This window comes from Kogia breviceps, chromosome 14 (genome assembly GCF_026419965.1).
Source record: "Kogia breviceps isolate mKogBre1 chromosome 14, mKogBre1 haplotype 1, whole genome shotgun sequence".
In the NCBI taxonomy this organism is placed as follows: Eukaryota; Metazoa; Chordata; class Mammalia; order Artiodactyla; family Physeteridae; genus Kogia; species Kogia breviceps.
The window spans coordinates 49,717,236-49,739,884 of record NC_081323.1 but is presented as its reverse complement, the minus strand read 5'-3'; the positions used below and the strand labels follow the sequence as shown (position 1 = coordinate 49,739,884).

The following is a 22,649-nucleotide window of genomic DNA, read 5'->3' as shown; positions in this document are numbered from 1 at the left end:
AACTCTGAGCATTTGAAATCAGTGACAAGACAAGGAATAAAATAAACAAGAATTACTATAGACTACGTGTCTTAAGGAGCATAGCAGGATACACACATACTTCTGTATTTAGCTTAGAAAGCATAACAATATAGTGAACACCCCAACTACGCAACCCCATCTCTAGACAAGTCCAAGAGTTCATATCTCTCCCTATATGTTCTTCCCTATTCCATCCCTCTGTCTCACCTCCCCAAACCCCCACCTTCATGAAGTAATCACTTCCTTGTTTGTGCCATTGGTAAGAAAGGACTTCTGGGAACATTTTCAAGAGTGAAATTAGTGCAAATTCATTTTGAGTAGAAAAACTTGTTTATATCTATCTCCTACTCGTATAGCATGGACAGCAAGCAGCATCCCTGCTGCTATGAAATCTTACACTGACACCATCCCTATTAAAAATGAGTTATTTTACACTCTTAGAAGTCTTCACAAAATTGATTTTTATGTGACCTCACCCTCAAATATTCTATTAAGCTGATCAAGATAAGCCCTATTTTTTTCCATGTCTGAAAATAAAGATGTTTAAGCATACCACAGCATACCACTTCTGTTAGAATATACTCAAGAACAGATTAAAATACTTATAGGCAACTTACCTCATGTAAATTCAGTTCTTTTACTTTTTCTTTCAATATAACCTGTAAGACAAAAAAAGTATGCTTTTATGCCCATTTAAATCTGTAATTTAAAAGATTTCTCATTATTCTTACAAATATTTTTCTTTTCTGTATATAGCTCATTTCACCTCATATTCAGTGTTTGGGAAAATCTCTTACAGTTTGAGATAGAACATTTTACCAACATTCTTTTAACTTGAGCAATGGTGCAGTATTCTTCTGAAAAGCAATTTTAAAATCTCTTTAAGAATAGATTAAATTTTGGGAGAAGAAATTAACACATGCCTATCTGGAGTATGTGCTAATATGGGGGGAAAGTAAATGAGATTGCTTGCCTCATGATTTGGTAAAACACAGTATTGACTCATGGGACAGACTGGTAATTTATAAAAGACTGAAAGGTAAGGTCAATCTTAATTTTGGAAGCTTTGCTTATTATTATATATCACTATCCTCAGAAAACTTTAGCTCTATCCAGAATTACGTAAATGGGTTTAAAACTCAACCAGGTGCTGTCCCTAACCTGACTTTGTGGTGACTGGATATCAGTTAAAAAGAATGCAAAATGACAAGAGGGCAGATGACTATTTAAAAAGAACATCTCTAAACAAATAGGACCTAATCAAGCTTAAAAGCTTCTGCACAGCAAAGGAAACCATAAACAAAATGAAAAGACAACTTAAGGACTGGGAGAAAATATTTGAAAATGATGCCACTGACAAGGGCTTAATTTCCAAAATATACAAACAGCTCATACAACTCAATAACAAAAACCAAACAACCCAATTGAAAAATGGGCAGCAGACCTAAATAGACAGTTCCCCAAAGAAGACATACGGATGGCCAACAGGCACATGAAAAGATGCTCAACATCACTAATTATCAGAGAAATGAAAATCAAAACTACAATGAGGTATCACCTCCCACCAGTCAGAATGGTCATCATTAAAAAGTCTACAGATAAATGCTGGCAAGGGTATGGAGAAAAGGGAAACCTCCTACGCTGTTGGTGGGAACGTAAGTTGGTGCAACCACTATGGAAAACAGTGTGGAGCTTCCTCAAAAAACAATTTGAGACAAAAAGATTCATTCCTTTAGAAAACTAAGACATTCATCTCTGTATATGAATCCCACACGAGACCCATGTGTGCTTACCTATGGACATCAGTGTGGACATCTAAGGAACTCACCAATGAGCCCAGATTTCAAAGAGACATGGACAAAAAGATATGTAATCCTAAAATGACGACATAGTCTGTAACATCAGTGTCAGCAAGATTAAAGACCCAAACAAACTGAAGCTTGCCCCCCCAACTCTCTCCCCCTCCCAAATTGCTATGGACGACAAAAATAATTTCATGCTCAGGGTCAAAAGAAAATTAAGGCCCACTGTTTGTTATCAGTGGTAAAATATTAATGGATGACACATGGAAGAAAAAACAAATTTTACTGGCCTTCAAGAAAAGCTAAATTTATTACCTTAAAGAACATATCAGCAAACGGATAGTATAAAGGGCTAGGAGTTAATAGCAGTGACTGAAGTATCTGGACTTCCAGTGGTGTGACGTGAACTAACATTTAAAGTACAAAGAGGAGGAGATGAGATCAGTATAATACAGCTGGTTACCTCTGAGGAACTAGTATGTCTTCTAAATGAAGAAAGTAAAAATTTCATTTAATGGAATCTCTGAACTCCATTAGGATAAGAGTAAGTTTAAGGATTTTAAGCTACAGCATTTCCCTTTACCAAAATATTGGCCAAAGTTCCCTGTTAAGTTATATTATTTTATTGTTTGAACTTTCTATAACTTCAAGTAATACTTAAGAGAAGCCACTGCAATAAGCCCAGGCACTGCAACGAAGAGTAGCCCCCACTCGCCGCAACTAGAGAAGGCCGGTGTACAGCAACGAAGACCCAACACCCCCCCCCCACAAAAAAACAAAACACTTAAAGTGAAGTATTTTGTATGGCAAATTGGCAAGCAAAATGCTAAAATGAACACAAGTAAATCTAGTCCCAGTTTAAAATATGAGTGGAAACCTGAGGTCTCATTTTTTTTGGTGAAAAACATGATCAAAGCCAGTCTTAAGTAAATCTCTCTCACCTGTTTGTAGGCATAAAATTCTTTGTGTGCTTGATGTCTTAGCCTAAAAGACAGAAATGAGAAATGCAATACTGAGATTTCCGTATAAGAATTTGACAAAAATTTAAAAACTGCTTATTTTTGGTATTACTTTATATCATTTATGGTTTAAAATCCAGAATCTTTATTCTAGAATACACTCAAATGACATATCTGTTACCATGTTATGAGAAAGTGACCAGTGAACCATAGAATGTTATCCAAATATATAAGTTCAAGTGAAATCTCATTAAAACAAAATCTCAAATATTTTAATGAAGCTCAATTTTTTATATTGACAATAGTCCACTTATTTCAATATTTAATATATCACACTTTTCTTTTTTTTTTTTTAACATCTTTATTGGAGTATAATTGTTTTACAATAGTGTGTTAGTTTTCCCTCTACAACAAACTAAATCAGTTATACATACACACATGCTCCCACATCTCCTCCCTCTTGCATCACCCTCTCTCCCACCCTCCCTATCCCACCCCCCCAGGCGGTCACACAGCACAGAGGTGATCTCCCTGTATCACACTTTTCTTAATTAAAAAATTGAAGTATCAATATAATATACATCTAATAATGTGCAAAAGCCTCAAGAATACAGATAAGTATTAAAAAAAATTATACACACCACTGTGACTATCATCCAGATCGATACATAGAACATTTCCAGCATCCCTGAAATGACTCTTCCCAATCAATATTCACCCCTAAAACTATCCTAATTTTTATCATTGTAGATTAACTATGCTTGTTTTTGAACTTCACATTAATAGATCATTTGGTATATACTCTCCTGTGTTGGCTTCTTTCAGTCAACAATTACTTGTGGAATTCATCCATGTTGTTGCAGTAATTATATTTTTGACTGACATATAGTGTTCCATTTTACGAATGAATATAAAACTATCCATTCCACTGTTGACAAATATTTAGATTACTTCCAGTTTGGGGCAATTATGAATCAAGCTGCTATACAAATTCTTCTACATGTCTTTTAGTGGACATATAGACTCATTTCTGTTGAGTGTGTATCTAGGAGTAGAACTGCTGTTGCAAAGTGCTTGTACCAATTTTACTCCTATGGGTAGTGCATGAAAGTTCTAGTTGTTCCACATCTTTGCCACAGCTTGGTAGGGTCAGTCTAAAAATTTTTAGCCAGTCTGGTGGGTGTTCAGTGGTATCTCATTTTGGTTTTAATTTTGCATTTCCCAAATGATGTTTAGGACACTTTCATATGCTTATTGCCCATTTGGATATTTTCTTTTTTGAAATGCCTGTTCAAGTCTTTTGTCCATTTAAGAAAATGAGTTGACTATATTTTTCTTATTGATTTTTAGGAGCTCTTTAAATATGTTAGATGCAAGTCCTCTGTTGGGTACTGTAATACTCTATGGCTTGCCTTTTCATTCTCTTAATGTTATCTTTTGATGAACAAAAGCTTTTTTTTTTTTTTTTTTTTTTTTTTTTTTTTTTTTTTTGCGGTATGCGGGCCTCTCACTGTTGTGGCCTCTCCCATTGCGGAGCACAGGCTCCGGACGCGCAGGCCTAGTGGCCATGGCTCACGGGCTTAGTTGCTCCGCGGCATGTGGGATCTTCCCGGACCAGGGCACGAACCCGTGTCTCCTGCATCGGCAGGCGGATTCTCAACCGCTGCGCCACCAGGGAAGCCCAACAAAAGCTTTTAATTTAAAGCTTTTTAATTTAATTTGTGTCCAGTTAAAGAAATCTTTGCCAACCCCCAGATAATGAAGATAATCTCTTGTGTGTATTGTGAAAATAATTTGTTATTTTACCTATCACATTGAGGTCTATGATCCATCTGAAATTAGTCTTTATGTATGATGTGAGGTAGAGGTCAAAGTTCTTTTTATCCACATGCAGATTTTCATTTGACTCCTTTACTGAAGAGACACTTCTTTCCCCACTGTGTTGCATTGGCACATCTGCTGTGAGAACAATATGTGGTTCTGTTTCTAGAGTTTCTGTTTTATCCCACTGGTTTATCTGCCCATCCTTGTGTACTGGGTTGAATCATGTCACCTCAAAATTAATGTCAAACTGCTACCTCAGAGTGTAACCTTGTTTGGAAATAGCATCTTTGTAGACTATTTATTAGTTAAAATGAGGTCACATTAGGATTAGGGTAGGCCATAAATCCAATATGACTGTTGTCCTTAGAAGAAGAGGAGAGGATATACAGAGACACAGGGAAGAAGGCCAGGTGAAGACAGAGGCAGACTGAAGTGATGCAGCTACAAGCCAAAAAGTATCAAGGATTGCTAACAACCACCAGGAACTAAGAGGCAAGGAAGGATCCTCCCCTAGATAGCCTTCAGAGGCAGCATTGAGAGATTGATAAATTTCTGTTGTTTTAAGCCATCCAGCTTGTGGTACTTTGTTACAGCAACCCTGGGAAACCAATGCATCTTGTGTCAATACCATGCCAGTTAAAAAAAAAAACCAAAACCTTTTATTTTGAAATAATCTTATAGGAAAGTTGTAAAAAATATCAGAGTTCATATATACTTCTCTCCCCAGTTTTCCAACATTCACACCTTACATAACCATAGAACAATGATCAAAAACAGGAAATTAACACTAATGTTTTGATATTAATACTCATATAGTATTCACCAAACAGACTTTATTTGAATTTCACCAGTTTTTTCACTAATGTTCTTTTCCTATCTTGTGATCCAATCCAGGACCCCAGCTTGCATCTAGTTGTGTCTCCTTAGTTTCTTCAAATCTGTGACAGTTCCTTAGTTTTTCCTTGTTTTTCAGGATTTTGACATATCAACCATGATCACTTGGTTATGGCAATGTCTACTGGGTCTCTCCACTGTAAAGTTACTATTTTCCCCTTTGCAACTGATCAATATCTTGGGGGAGAGACATTGAAACTATGAAAATGTCCTATTTTTTTGCCAAGCTTTTGCCCACTGATTTTAGTATCCATCTTGCTTGCAACAATTCTGCAGTGTTTGCCTGGTGGTGGTTATGTAGTTCCCTAATTCCATGTACATTAACTGGGATTCTTCTGTAAGGAAGAGATGCCCCTTCTCCTTCATTTATTTATATCAGCATGGACTCATTTGTGTTAGTCTATGGGTTATAAGATCATTATTTATTTTGTTGCTCAAATTGCTTTAGGCTTTTAGGCCCTCCTTCAGGTTGATTCTTATGTCCTTTCAACATGCCCTCATCCTTTCCCATGCGTTTCCTAGCTCACTGGCATCAAAAGATGTTACAAGCTCATCTTGCATTTTCCATGCTCCAGTTGTGGAATTAACCACTTCTTTCAAAGAGCCTTGGTTCCTTTTATTGGAGAATAATATTTAGAAACCAAGATCTGGGTGCTAGGTGAATAGCACTCTGTTTTAAGTACTGGGGTTTTGTAAAAAGTCTTGGGTCCTCAAGCTTTGCTCTTAATTACTTTGGCCATTCATGGTCCTTTGCATTTCCATATAGATTTCATGAGCTTATCAATTTCCACAAAAAATCTGTTGGGATTTTGACTGAGACTGTGTTTAATTTATAGATCAATTGGGGGAAGAACTGACATCTTTGCAAGATTGAGTTTCCAACCTATGAATATAGCATACTCTATTTATTAGATCTTCTTTCTCTGTACACATTTCTATGTAGAACACTTATATATCCTTCATTAAATTTATTCCTAGGTATTTGGTAATTTTTGATCTACTATAAATGGTATTTACAATTTTTTTATGTTCTAATTCTTTGCTACTACATATAAAAAAATTCAATTTTTGAATATTGATCCTGTATCTAGTGACTTGCTAAGTTCACTTATTAATTCTAAACAGCTTATCTGCAGAATCTTTTGGATTTTTTTTTTTTTTTTTTTTGTTGCGGTACGCGGGCCTCTCACTGTTGTGGCCTCTCCCGTTGCGGAGCACAAGGCTCCGGATGCGTAGGCTCAGCGGCCATGGCTCACGGGCCCAGCCGCTCCGCGGCATGTGGGATCTTCCCAGACCAGGGCACGAACCCGTGTCCCCTGCATCGGTAGGTGGACTCCCAACCACTGCGCCACCAGGGAAGCCCTGGATTTTAAAAATACACAATTATTTTGTCTGCAAATAATAACAGTTTAAACTCTGCCAATTTAATCTTCACATATTTCACTCTTTATTCTTTATTTCACTTCTTTTTTTTTTCGCTGCACTGGCTAGGACCTCCAGTACCAATATTAAATGAAAGTGATGTCAGTGAATGTCCTTATTAATATGTTACTACTAAATACGATGTTTTCTCTAGATTTTTTGTAGATGACCCTTGATTCAAATAAAGTTCCCTTGTATACTAGTTTTAGACTTAAAAAAATCATGAATAGGTATTAATTTTTGTCAAGTGCTTTTTTTTCCCATCAAATTTTTTCCTTTTTACTGTTAATGTGGTATGACTGTATTGATTGATTTTCAAATGTTAAAACAATCTTCATTTCTGGAACAAAACTCCACTTGGTTGTAATGTACCACCTTTTTGTACATCCTTGAATTTTATTTACTAATATTTTGTTCATGAGAAAGATTAGTCTATAATTTCCATTCTTGTAATGTCCTTGTCAGGCTTTGGAATCAAAATTATCTGGCCTCATCGAAGTATCTCTTCTATTCTCTGGAAAAGTCATATAAGAGTGGTATTTTTTCCTTAAATGTTTGGAGAAATTCACTGGTGAACTTACCTGACTTGCAGTTTCTTTGTGGAAATGCTTTTATTATTAAATATATAATTATTAATATTTTCTATTTCTTCTTGACTCAGTTAAAAAATGTTATTATTCTTTTACTTGTATTCACATAACATACAATTAACCATCTTAAAGTGCATAATTCAGTGGTACTTAGTGCAGTCACAATGTTGTGCAACCACCAGTTCACTCTAGTTTCAAAACTTTTTCATCAAAAAAAATCTGGTACTCATTAAGTAGTTGGTCCCCATTCCCCCCATTTCCTGGTAATCTCTAATCTGCTTTCTTTCTGTCTCTATGGATTTGCCTATTATGGATACATTACATAAAATAAATCATACAATATGTGACCCTTTTGTGTCTGGCTTTTCATTTAGCGTAATGTTTTCGAGGCTTTGCCTATTTGTAGCATGTATCAGTACTTCACTCCTTTTTATGGCTGAATAATATTTCACTATATGTATATGCCACAATTTGATTATCCATTTATCTATTAATGAGCATTTGGCTTGTTTATACCTTCTGGCTATTATGAATAATGATATAAACATTCTGTACAAATTTCCTGTGGACATATCTCTTCATTTGTCTTGGGTATACACCTAGGAGTGAAATTTCTGGGTCATATGGTAATTCTATGTTTAACTTTCAAGGAACTGATGAACTCTTTTCCACAGTTCCTGCACCATTTTACATTCCCACCAGCAATGTATGAGGGTTTCTATTTCTCCACATCCTTGTCAACACATAATTTTCCATATTTTTGACTATAGCATCCTAGTAGTTGTGATATTTATTGTGGTATTAATGTGCATTTCCTTAATGACCAATGCTGTTGAACATCTTTTCATGTGCTTGTTGGCCGTCTGTATATCTTCCTTGGAGAAATGGCTACTTAAGCCCTTTACCTATTTTAAAATTCAGTTGTCTTTTCTTTTCTTTTAATATTTATTTGTTTATTTAATTATTTATGGTTGCATTGGGTCTTCATTGCTGTGCGCGAGCTTTCTCTAGTTGCAGCGAGTGGGGGCTACTCTTCGTTGTGGTGCATGGGCTTCTCATTGTGGTGGCTTCTCTTGTTGCAGAGCATAGGCTCTAGGCATGCGGGCTTCAGTAGTTGTGGCATGAGGGCTCAGTAGTTGTGACTCACGGGCTCTACAGTGCCGGCTCAGTAGTTGTGGCACACAAGCTTAGTTGCTCTGTGGCATGTGGGATCTTCCTGGACCAGGGCTCAAACCCATGTCCCCTGCATCGGCAGGCAGATTCTAAACCACTGCACCACCAGGGAAGTCCCAATATTTATTTATTTATTTTATTTGGCTGCGTTGTGTCTTAGTTGCAGCATGCAGGATCCTCTGCTTCGGTGTGCAGGTTTCTCTCTAGTTGTGGTGCGTGGGCTCAGTTGTGGAGTTTGGGTTCCAGAGTGTGTGGGCTCTGTAGTTGTGGTGTCTGGGGTCCAGAGCATGTGGGCACTGTAGCTGTGGCATGTGGACTCTCTAGTTGTAGCCCACATGCTCAGTAGTAGCAGTGCATGGGCTTAGTTGCCCTATGGCATGTGGGATCTTAGTTACCTGACCAGGGATTGAACCCACATCCCCTGCATTGGAAGGTGCAATCTTAACCACTAGACCACTAGGGGATTCCCAAACTCAGTTGTATTTTTGCTGTTGAGTTGTAAGACTTTTTAAAAATTTATATCCTGGATATTAAACCCTTATCAGATATATGATTTGTAAATATTTCTCTCCCATTCTGTAGGCTGTTTTTTTCACTTTCTTGATAAAGCTCTTTGATGCACAAATGCTATTAATTTTTATAAGTCCAATTTGTCTATTTTTTCTTTTGTTGTTTGTGCTTTTGGTGTCAAATCTAAGACTCCATTGTCAATCTGAGGTCATAAAGATTTACCTGTTTTCTCCCAAGAGTTTTAGCTCATGTTTAGGTCGCTGATCTATTTTTAAAAAAATTTTTTTAAAAATTTATTTTTGGCTGCGTTGGGTCTTCATTGCTGCACATGGGCTTTTCTCTAGTTGTGGCAAGTGGGGGCTACTCTTCGTTGCAGTGCATGGGTTTCTCATCGTGGTGGCTTCTCTTGTTGTGGGGCACAGACTCTAGGCACGTGGGCTTCAGTAGCTGTGGCACCCAGGCTCAGTAGTTGTGGCACGTGGGCTCGAGTTCAGGGTCAGTAGTTGTGGCACGTGGGCTTAGTTGCTCTGCAGTATGTGGGGTCTTCCTGGACCAGGGATCAAACCCATGTCCCCTGCATTGGCAGGCGGATTCTTAACCACTGTGTCGCCAGGGAAGTCCTGCTGATCTATTTTTTGAGTTAATTTTTATATAGGAAATGAGGCAGGGGTTCAATTTTATTCTTTTGCGTGTATCATTCAGTTGGTCCACCATTTGTTGAAGAGACTATTCTTTTGCCACCAAATGGGCCCGGCACCCTTGTGAAAAACAATTGGCCATACCATACTACCCAAAGTAATCTACAGATTTAATGTGATCCCTATCAAATTACCCATGACATTTTTTTCTACAGAAATAGAACAGATAATCCTAAAATTTATATGCAACCATAAAAGAGCCAGAATTGCAAAGCAATCCTGAGTAAAAAGAATAAAACTGGAGGCATAACCCTCCCAGACTTCAGATAATACTACAAAGCTACAGTAATCAAAACAGCGTGGTACTCTCATGACAACTGACATACAAATCAATGGAGAATAGAAAGCCCAGAAATAAACCCATACACCTATGGACAATTAATGTTCCTCAAAGGAGGCAAGACTATACAATGGGGAAAAGACAGTATCTTCAGCAAGTGGTGTTGGGAAAGTTGGACAGCCACATGTAAATCAATGAGGTTTAGAACACACCCTCACACCATACTCAAAAATAAACTGAAAATTGCTTAAAGACTAAATATAAAACAAGATACCATAAAACTCCTAGAAGAAGACACAGGCAAAACATTCTCTGACATAAATCATATCAATGTTTTCTTAGGTGAGTCTCCCAAGGCAATAGAAATAAAAGCAAAAATAAACAGATGGGACCTAATCAAGCTTATAAGCTTTTGCACAGCAAAGGAAACCATGAACAAAATGAGAAGACAACCTACGGACTGGGAGAAAATATTTGCAAATGATGCGACTGAAAAGGGCTTAATTTCCTAAATTTACAAACAGCTCATACAACTCAATAACAAAAAACCAAACAACCCAACTGAAAAATGGGCAGAAGACCTAAACAGACATTTCTCCAAGGAAGACATACAGATGGCCAAAGAGGCACATGAAAAGATGCTCATCATCGCTAATTATTAGAGAAATGCAAATCAAAACTATGAGGAGGTACCACCTTACACTGGTCAGAATGGCCATCTTCATAGAGTCTGCAAACAATAAATGCTGGAGAGGGTGTGGAGAAAAGGGAACCCTCCTACACTGTTGGTGGCAATGTAAATTGGTGCAGCCACTATGGAGAACAGTATGGAGATTCCTCAAAAAAAAATAAAAATAGAGCTACCATATGATCCAGGAATCCCACTTCTGGGCATACACCCAGACTAAATGATAATTTGAAAAGATACATGCATCCCTATGTTCACAGCAGAACTATTTACAATAGCCAAGACATGGAAACAACCTCAATGTCCATCGACAGGTGAATGGGTAAAGATGTGGTACATATATACAATGGAATATTACTCAGCTATAAAAAAGAATGAAATAATGCCATTTGCAGCAACATGGATGGACCTAGAGACTATCATACTAAGTGAAGAGTGAAGTATTTGTTTTTCTCTTCAGAAGGAGAAAGACAAATACCATATATCACTTACATGTGTAATCCAAAATACAACACAAATGAACTTACCTACGAAACAGAAAAAGACTCATAGACAGAAAGAGAGATGTTGCCAAGGGGGTCGGGTGGGGGAGGGAAGTATTGAGAGTTTGGGATTAGCAGATGCCAACTATTATATACAGTATGGATAAACAACAAGGTCCTACTGTATAGCACAGGGAACTATATTCAATATCCTGTGATAAACCATAATGGAAAAGAATATATGTATAACTGAGTCACTGCTGTACAGCAGAAATTAACATTGTAAATCAACTGTACTTCAATAAAATAAAAAAAACCTATATGGAGAGCCACAAAAGCCAAAAAAAATCAATTCACCATAGATGTTTGGGTTTATTTCTGGAATCTCAATTCTATTTTATTGATTTATATGTCCGTTCTTATGCCAGTACCACGTATTTTGATTACTGTAGCTTAAAGGAAGTTTTGAAATTGGGAAGTGCAAGTCTTCCTGCCTTTTTTTCTTTTTCAGTGTTGTTTTGGCTATTTGGGCCTCCCTTCAGTTCTAAATGGATTGAGGATCAGTTTTTCCATTTCTGTATCAAAGGTTATTAGAATATTGATAGGCTTTGCATTGAATCTGTAGATTGCTTTGAGGAATACTGCCATCTTAATATATTAAGGCTTCCAATCCATGAAATCTTTCCATTTATTTAGGTCTTTTAAAATTTATTTCAGTAATATTTTGTAGTTTTCAGTGTACAAGTCTTTCACCTCCTTGGTTAAATTTACTCCTAGGAATTTCATTCTTTTGGATGCTATTGTAAATGTTTCATTTATTTCCTTTTCAGATTGTTCCTTGGTGGTGTACAGAAATACAACTGATTTTTTTGTGCTGATTAGGTATTCTTGAAGTTTGCATAACTTGTTTAGTAGTTCTAGATTTTTTTTTGTGTGTGTATTCTATGGGATTGTCTATATATAGAAGCATGTCATCTTCAAAAAGAGATAGTTTTACTTCTTTCTTTACAATTGGATGCCCTCTATTTCTTTTTCTTGTGTAAATGCTCTGGCTAGAACTTCTAGTACAATGTTGCATGGTAATGGTGAAAGTGGGCATCTTTTTAAAATCAATATCAATGCTTTTATTTTTTTCACTGTTTCTGTTGAGAAATCAGATTTTTTTTTAGTATACAATGACGTGTATCCACCATTATGGTAACATACTATAGAATAGTTTCATTGCCCTACACATTCTTTGTGCTCTACCTGTTCATCCCTCCCTCTCCCGTAGATCCTGGCAACCGCTGACCTTTTAACTTTCTCCACAGTTTTGCCTTTTCCAGAATGTCATATAGTGAGAGACACATAGTATGTAGCCTTTTCAACTTGGCTTCTTTCACTTAGAAATATGCATTTAAGATTCCTCCATGTCTTTTCATGGCTTTATAGTGCATTTACTTTCAGTGCTGAATAATATTCTGTTATCTGGATGGACCACAATTCATTTATTCATTTACTCACTGAAGGATGTCTCAGTTGATACCAAGTTTTGGCATTTATGAGTAAATCTTCTTTCTAAAACATCTGTGTATGGGTTTTTGTGTGGACATAAGCTTTCAAATACTTTAGATATTTAAAGAAATTCACTTCTGTGTGTGTGTGTGTGTGTGTGTGCGTGTGTGTGTAATATTTTATCTTAGTCATGCGTTGTCAGCCATTTTACAAGAAACAAACGCCCCCCCCCAAAAAAAAACCCCACATTTTTTGTGGTTTGCTGTACTTCTTGAATCCTTAACTTGTGAGGGAAATTTTCATCTACTGCTTCTTCCCTATTCTCTCTCAACATTTCTTTTTTGGACTCAATTTAAATGTGGTTTAGGCCTTTTTACTATGTCCCAAATGTTTGTTATATTTTCTACCCCTTCCTCTTTCCAACCGTTATCCTGCTTATTTTCTACTGACTATTTGCCACATTACTAATATTTTCTTTGTTATTAAAGAGTATTGAGCAGAGTTCCCTGTGCTATACAGTAGGTCCTTGTTGGCTATCTATTTTAAACATACCAGTGTGTACATGTCAATCCCATACTCCCATTCTATCCCTCCCTGCCATCTTTCCTCCCTGCTAACCGTAAATTTCTTCTCTAAGTCAGGGGTCCCCAACCCCCGGCCTGTTAGGAACAGGGCCTCACAGCAGGAGGTGAGTGGCAGGAGGTGAGTGGCAGGCGAGTGAGTAAAGCTTCATCTGCCGCTCCCCATTGATCGCATTACCACTTGAACCATCCCCTGCCCCTACTCCCCCCACCGTCTGGGGAAAAATTGTCTTCCTCAAAACTGGTCCCTGGTGCCAAAACGATTGGGGACTGCTGCTCTAAGTCTGTGAATATGTTTCTCTTCTGTTCATTTGCATCTGTTTATTAGATTCTTCATACAAGTGATATCATGATATTTGTCTGTCTGACTTACTTCACTTAGTATGATAATCTCCAGGTTCATCTATGTTGCTGCAAATGGCATTATTTTATTCTTTTTAATGGCTGAGTAATATTCCATTGTATATATGAACTACATCTTATTCATTCATCTCTTGATGGACGTTTAGGTTGTTTCCATGTCTTGACTATTGTAAACAGTGCTGCAATGAACACTGGGGTGCATGTATCCTTTTTTTTTTTTCTTCTGTACTTGGGCCTCTCACTGTTGTGGCCTCTCCCGTTGCAGAGCACAGGCTCTGGACGCACAGGCTCAGTGGCTGTGGCTCAAGGGCCCAGCCGTTCCGTGGCATGTGGGATCTTCCTGGACCAGGGCATGAACCCGTATCTCCTGTATTGGTAGGTGGACTCTCAACCACTGCGCCACCAGGGAAGGCTGCATGTATCCTTTTGAACCATGTTTTTTTCTGGATATATGCCCAGGAGTGGGATTGCTGGATCTTATGGTGGCTCTATTTTTAGTTTCTTAAGGAACCTCCATACTATTCTCCACAATGGCCGTACAAATTTACATTCTCACCAACATATAGGAGGGTTGCCTTTTCTCCACACCCTCTCCAGCATTTATTGTTTATAGACTTTTTGATGATGGCCATTCTGACTGGTGTGAGGTGATATCTCATTGTAGCTTTGATTTGCATTTCTCTAATAATTAGTGATGTTGAGCATCTTTTCATGTGCCTCTTGGCCATCTGTATGTTTTCTTTGGATAAATGTCTATTTAGGTCTTCTGCCCAGAAAATGGGCATCTTTGTCTTGTTCCTGATCTTAGGGGAAAAGCTTTCAGTTTTTCACCACTGAGTATGATGTTAGTTGTGGGTTATTCATAAATGCTATTTCTTATGTCTGTTTTTTAAAAAAATTCTATTATTTTATTTATTTATTTTTTTGGCTGTGTTGGGTCTTCATTGCTGTGCACGGGCTTTCTCTAGTTGCTGTGATCAGGGGCTACTCTTTGTTGTGGTGTGTGGGCTTCTCATTGTGGTGGCTTCTCATTGTGGAGCATGGGCTCTAGGTGTGCAGGCTTCAGTAGTTGTGGCACGCAGGCTCAGTAGTTGGGGCTCATAGGCTCTACAGCGCAGGCTCAGTAGTTGTGGTGCACGGGCTTAGTTGCTCTGTGGCATGTGGGATCTTCCCGGACCAGGGCTCAAACCCGTGTCTCTTGAATTGGCAGGTGGATTCTTAACTACTGAGCCACCAGGGAAGTCCCTTTATGTCAGTTTTAGTGCACTCTATTTTTTTTTAGCAAACTGTCTAATTCAACTAAAATTTCAAATTTACTGGCACAAAGTTGTTTATAATATCCTTTGCTATCTTTTTAATGCTTGTAGGATTTGTAGTAATGTCCCCTTGATATTAGTAAATTTATGTTTTCTCTTCTCTTCTTCTGGATCTCTTTCTAGAGATTCATCAATTTTGTTAATCTTTCCAAAGAATCAGCTCTTTTGATTTCAATAATTTTATTATACATTTGTTTTCTAGTTCATTGATTTCTGTGCTTAGTGTTTTTAGGAAGGTTTTCTTCTACTTTCTCTTTGGTTTAATTGTTTTTTTTTTTTTTTTAGTTCCATGAAAGGAAAATTTGTATCACTGGTTTTCAGTCTTTCTTGTCTAATATATGATTTTTAAAACTATAAATTTCTCTTAATTAGGTCAAATTTATTAAACATGTAATTCAAATCATCCTTACTGTTCTTTTTTCTTTTTTTGGTCTTCCTGTTTTGCTAAGAGAAGTGTACACTACATTTTCATGTAAAGGAATAAAATTAACTCCATTACAGTTCATTAAAATGAGGCTGGATTTATAAATTTACTTTGCTTATTTGACTTTTACTTGGATCTGCATATTTTCCTAAAGCATCATTACTTCCAGCCACAGCAGGGGTCAATTTGTGTTTACCTTTTTTTCAATCCATGGCTCAAAAATTCATCCCTTCTAGAAAGTCCTACTTAAATTAATTTCATCCCTCTGATTACTCCGTTACTCTAAGTTCAACTAATTACCTAATATTTTAGATTGCACTATTTTGCATTTGCCATGCATTTAAGAGATATATCTTTTTGATATTCCTTCCAGGAAACATACTAGTAATATAGATTGTGACTTATTTGATGAAAGGAGGTAAGAATGGGGAATATTTCCTTTTTTCTTAAGTAGCTTGTTATCCATTATTAAAAGAAAAGTAAAGTAGGTACTGTCTTTGTTTAAAAATTTCAGGTTCAAAAAAAGTTTTAATATTGTAAATCAACTATACTTCAATAGAAAAGTTTTAGAATATCCTCAATATGCAAATCTGTCCTTTGAGTGTGATTATGAAATTCTGAAATGGTTACTTTGAAATGAAGCCTGATAAATATAATTTATTATTATTTTTTAAGTGGTTAAGAGCAAGTGCTTTAACTATTCAGACACAACTAAGTTTGAGTCTCAACTCTAACGAACTTCTATCTGTGTGACTATCGGAAGTTATTTAACTTCTGTAAAATAAAGATAATAAAGTTACCTAGTTTAACTGCAGTACACAGCACAGGGTCTGGCACATAGTAAGTACTTAATAACAAGCTCAGTTAGACCTCCCACATCGCTCTTTGATTCTACTTATTCATGCTGAATATCCTAAGCTCCCATGCAGTAGTCATTTCAAACCCTTGCCACACTCTTCAAGCTTTATCCTACCACCTCCTTCCCCATCATTTTCAACTACTTTTCAGAGAAAGAGGTTTTCAGATATGCAGCTCTCTTGCTCCCAGCCCCACATACCTACATATGTACTTACCTTCATCTCTGTCTTAAGAAGGTATTCTCCTGTTTAAAACCAATATTGCTGTAACTTTTAGGTATGTCTCTCCTCACTTCCACGATTCATTCTTTCTCACAAATCTTCTACAACTAGCTCATTCTCCTTAATAATATATTTATAAATATCCCTAAATCTCTATCTTAAAAAAAACCCAAACAACAAAATACTTCCTTAGGGATTTCCTGGGTGGTACAGCGGTTAAGAATACGCCTGCCAATGCAGGGCAACATGGGTCAATCCCTGGTCTGGGAAGATCCCACATCCCACAGAGCAACTGAGCCTGTGCGCCGCAACTGCTGAGCCTGCTCTCTAGAGCCCGCGTGCCGCAACTACTGAGCCCACGTGCCACAACTACTGAAGCCCGCATGCACTAGGGCCTGCAAACCACAACTACTGAGCCCATGTGCTGTAACTACTGAAGCCCATGTGCCTAGAGGCCATGCTGTGCAACAAGAGAAGCCACTGCAATGAGCAGCCCACACACCACAATGAAGAGTAGCCCCCACTTGCTGCAACTAGAGAAAGCCCGTGCGCAGCAATGAAGACCCAGTGCAGCCAAAAACAAAACAAAACTTCTTTAATTTACAGGAAACAGCACTCCCCAACCCTAACCTTTTCTTAGCCAATATTCTTCAAAGAGGAGGTTATATTCCTTGCATCCATTTTCACCTGCTCCTCAGGCTTTGTCCCATTATAACCCACCTTTCATCACCTGTGTATCTATTCTACTGAACCTTTTCTAACTAAGATTATGAATGCAAAGCTAATTGTCAAGTGTAATGGGAACTCTTCAATTCTTCTTACTGGACCTCCCTGAGAACGGCTGACACAACTGACTCAATCTATTGAAGCCCTACTTGTGGGGCACCTCTCTCATGATTTTCCTCCTGTCTCCTGTTATCCCTCCCTAACCTCTCTTATGGGCTCCTCTTAAATGTCAATGTTTATCTAGGATTCTTTCCTGGACCCATTTTATTTCACTATATACATTATCTTTATGGGACACTCCTGGCTTCAGCTTCCACCTATTATTATATCATCTCTTGTTTCCAGACCAGACTTCTTATAAGCTTTAGACCTATATATCAAATTGTGTACTAAACAGCTTGACTGTTACACAGGGAACTCAGTCCTCCCATGTCTGAAACAGAATCTGTCATCTTTCCACCCCAAACTTGCCCATCCATTTTCTTTCTCTGTTAAGGGATTGCTATCCACCCAGCTGCCTAAATCAGAAGTCCAGGAAAGATTCTAAGCTCATCCTTTCCTTGTCTTTTATGTCCAGTCACCAAATTCTATTCATTTTCACCTCTCAAATATTTCTCACAACCATCCATAGCACCCTCTCTATCTTTTCTGTCATTATCTTGACCTTATAATTTCTAGTAGGTAACTCAAAAATTTCCCTCTACTTTTAATTTTTAATTACATATGTTTCAAAGTTATATATAGTTTTACAGGTTAGTAACAACAATAATAAAAATCAGCAATCCTGCTCTCTTCCCCAGAATAACCATTTATTTCCCTTTAGCTCACTATTTTGATATTTACTTCCCAGTTTCTAAATACGTTTCTTGTGTTGCTACTTCTTGATTTTTCAGTTTTATGCATATCTATTAACTTCCTATTAGGGACACAATTCTTTCATTTACCTAACCACATTTATTGAGTGCCAATATTGTGCCAGGCACTGTTCTGGGTATTTGGGATACAGCAAACAGAACAAATATCTATCTGAGGACAGAGATGAATAACAAACATAAATTAGAATATTATATGGTTCGTTATAAAATAGCAAAGACATCCTTCTTTTGTGCTCCAGTAGTGATCTATCCATAGCCCTATCACAGGCAGAAAATTCTATACTACAATGTTGTGTAAGATTGTGGTTGGTGCTGGGTGTCTCATTTAGACTTAAATTGTGTTCCTCCTATGGTTCTGATGAGTTTGGTTGTGACTGGAGGGATCTTTCTACTTGAGAACATAATAGCTCCCTGGGAAGGTATTGGAGAACTTAAGTTATACCTAAAAATGGGCTTGGGTAATATTAGAGGAGCTGAATCCATGAATCTCCAGATTAACTGTAAATGACTTGTGAAATCCAAACTTAACATCTGAAGGATTAAAAGCAACAAACTGAGATCAGAAAGGGAAAATGTCTTACATTGTGATTAAAATTTCAAAATGATACCAATTACTTGTAAATGAAATTTAGAAATGTTTGAATGTGACACGTTTCTCTGATTAAGCAAGGTAATTTTATTTTAGTGTAGAAGATTCCCACTTATTTGCTTTGTTAGCTTAATAATAAAAAAGATACAAAAATGATAAAATGTACTACAATGATAATGCATGAAAACTGCTATAGTTTTTCAAATTTCTTTACTTATTTGCTTGATTATTAAAAGGAAAACAATGAGATAAAATGTTGTTTTACAACTTCTCAAAAAATTTACCCAGAATCACAATTGGCATACTAGTGTTTTTCTTAAAACAAAAAAATTAAAGGCTTAATTAATTCTTTGACAAAGTAATAAAAAATATACTATAAGCTACACATTTTAGATTATTTTATATGCTAACCCTTTAAAAAATATTTTGTTATATTTTTGTCTTCTTTTTAAAAATAATTTGGTTTCAGATATTAAATTCACAAATTTCTGAGTTAAACCACTATTTGGAGAGGAATTACCAAAAAATTTAGTAGATCTGAAAAAAGAAATATATATATATATATATATATATTTTTTTTTTTTTTTTTTTGCGGTACACGGGCTTCTCACTACTGTGGCCTCTCCCGTTGCAGAGCACAGGCTCCGGACGCACAGGCTCAGCGGCCATGGCTCACGGGCCCAGCCGCTCCACAGCACGTGGGATCTTCCCGGACCGGGGCACGAACCCACGTCCCCTGCATCGGCAGGCGGACTCTCAACCACTGCGCCACCAGGGAAGCCCAAGAAATAGATTTTAATGCTCTGAGGTCCTGTTTGTGCCATGGCAATACCCTAATTAAAAAAAAATGCTGAACATTTACATAACATTTATCAAACTATTATTTTTAAAAATCAAACTATTATTTAAAAATGTTAGAAAAAGGAAATTTCTGGAAATAAACAGATTTTTAAAAAGTTTTTCCTGAATGCTATAATTATATTAGCTAAGTATTTAATTTATCTCTCTGAACAAGACCTAAAAATCATAAGCAGACAGCATATAAGGGGCAATTACAGTTTTGAGAACTCCAGAAAAGATTCATCTATAAAAAAAGAAAAAGATTCACTTTCTAAGAAGAATGTAAATTCACTTGTCAGAAAATCAGAAACTACACACTAAATTCATTTGAATTTGACCATCGGTAAGTGAGTGCCTCCAAAACACTAGTGGCAACAATAAACTATTGCTGAAAGATATTTGATGATGATGGTATTTATCTTAACATTATCATATACTGTGCAAACACTAAAAACTGTTAGATGTTAGCTGTTTAATAAAATTCAATTCTCTTCTCTTTTATTCCATTAAGCTCATTGAATACGGTGTAAAAATGTTTACAGTGTCAGCTTTGGCTTTGAAAATTAGGCCCTATTTGGAAATAAAAACACAAAAAAACCCAAACGGGACTTAATCAAACTCAAAAGCTTTTGCACGGCAAAGGAAGCCATAAACAAAATGGAAAGACAACCCATAGAATGGGAGAAAATATTTGCAAATGATGCAACTGACAAAGGATTAATCTCCAAAATTTACAAACAGCTTATGCAGCTCAATATGAAAAAAACAAACAACCCAATCAAAAAATGGGCAGAAGACCTAAACAGACGTTTCTCCAAAGAAGACATACAGATGGCCAAGAGGCACATGAAAAAATGCTCAACATCGCAAATTATTAGAGAAATGCAAATCAAAACTACAATGAAATATCACTTAACATCAGTTAGAATGGCCATCATCAAAAAGGTTACAAACAATAAATGCTGGGGAGGGTGTAGAGAAAACGCAACCCTCCTACACTGTTGGTGGGAATGTAAATTGATGCAGCCATTATGGAGAACAGTATGGAGGTTCCTTAAGAAACTAAAAATAGAGCTACCATATGATCCAGCAATCCCACTCCTGGGCATATATCCAGAGAAAACTATGGTTCGAGAGGATGCATGCACCCCTATGTTCACTGCAGCACTGTTTACAATAGTCAAGACATGGAAGCAACCTAAATGTCCATCAACAGATGAATGAGTAAATAAGATGCGGTATGTATATACAATGGAATATTGCTCAGCCATTAAAAAGAATAAAATAATGTCATTTGCAGCAACATGGATGGACCTGGAGATTATCATCTAAATAAGTCAGACAGAGAAAGACAAATATCATATGATATCGCTTATATGCAGAATCTAAAATAAATGATACAAACTTATTTACAAAACAGAAACAGACTCACAGACTTAGAGAACAAACTTATGGTTACTGGGGGCAAGGATGGGGGAGAGGAACAGACTGGGAGTTTGGGATTGACATGTACACACTGCTATATTTAAAACAGATAACCAAGAAGGACCTACTGTATAGCAGCAGTCTCCAACCTATTTGGCACCAGGGACTGGTTTTGTGGAAGACAGTTTTTCCACGGACTGGGGTGGGGAGGGGGATGGTTTGGGGATGATTCAAGCGCATTGATTTATTATGGTTTCTGTGCAGTCAAACCTCTCTGCTAATGATAATCTGTATTTGTAGCTGCTCCCCAGCATTTGCATCACCGCCTCAGCTCCACCTCAGATCATCAGGCATTAGATTCTCATAAGGAGCACGCAACCTAAATCCCTTGCATGCGCAGTTCACAGTAGGGTTTGTGCTCCTATGAGAAACTGCTCATCTGACAGGAGGTGGAGCTCAGGCGGTAATGAAAGTGATGGAGAGTGGCTGTAAATACAGATGAAGCTTCACTGGCTCACCCGCTGCTCACCTCCTGCGGTGCGGCCCGGTTCCTAACAGGTCACGGACCAATACTGGGGTTGGGGACCCCTGCTGTATAGCACAGGGAACTCTGCTCAATAAACCTAAATGGGAAAAGAATTTGAAAAAGGGTATATGTATAATTGAATCACTTTGCTGTACACCTGAAACTAACATAACAGTGTTAATCAACTCTACTCCAATATAAAATAAAAATTTTTTTAAAGTATCAAAATGAAAAAAAGAAAAAAAGACAAAAATTAGGCCCTATTTAAAAATTTAGAAAGAGAAAAATGCTTGCTTAAACAATTATGAGTCAGTCAACCATGAAAGTTTACTGGCCAAATCCATTACTCCTTCTAGTGGGTATTTTATCCTTTATCACTTGTCTGTACATGTGCTACAGAGCTTGTTGAATAGTGTTTTATGCAGATAATCAATCACCTGTACACCTGACCAATTCATCAAAAAATGGGAGCTTCAGATATTCTTGAGAAACCACAAAAATCTGTTTAAAGCCTTGTTTCTTGTTTGGACATTGTTTTCTGATCCCTAATGACTTTAGCTAACACCCTCCTGAAAAGCAGTCTTGAAATTTCTATGAAAGTAGATTAAATCTTGGGGACAATAACATAAGTGTCTCTGAGCTAGGTGCTAATATGTTAGAAAAACAAATGTGGACAGTTTTCTCCTCTAGTGTAAAATACCTCCTCAGCAGATAAAATTGAAGACTGAATAAAGGTGTTTTACTGATCAGTAACTCACAGAAGGTTAAAATGTTAAGCCACCTTAATTTTAGAAAATTTGCTACTTATCATACGTATAAAACATTTTAACCTAAGGGCAGAAAGTTGATTTATTATTGATTGCTTAACATATATTGAAGCAACACAGAATGAAAACTGATTACCTAATCAAGTAGCAACAGAAGAGTAAACTAAGGATGAAGACAAATATAGCAGTGCCAAAAACCACAATATATATGTTGAGTGGCAGATTCTGGAATCCAATATTAGGCATCCTGAAGTTGTAATGTGGGAAATCCGAGCTCATGGATGAACTGTGGGGAAAGAAA

At 37.0% G+C, this 22,649-nt stretch overlaps 1 protein-coding gene across 7 annotated transcripts in view; it reads right to left on the bottom strand.

Moving 5' to 3' along the window:
* Positions 1-22,649, bottom strand: part of RNF24 (ring finger protein 24) — a 145,934-nt gene that overhangs the window by 18,927 nt on the left and 104,358 nt on the right. For all 7 annotated transcript variants that reach the window (XM_067013028.1, XM_067013026.1, XM_067013033.1 and 4 more), the window contains 3 exons: positions 22,485-22,634; positions 2,765-2,807; positions 639-680 (listed from right to left, as the gene is read on the bottom strand). In XM_067013028.1, the coding sequence (XP_066869129.1) occupies positions 639-680; positions 2,765-2,807; positions 22,485-22,627 (228 nt within the window). In that variant the 5' untranslated portion in view covers positions 22,628-22,634. The remainder of the gene's footprint in view (positions 1-638; positions 681-2,764; positions 2,808-22,484; positions 22,635-22,649) is intronic.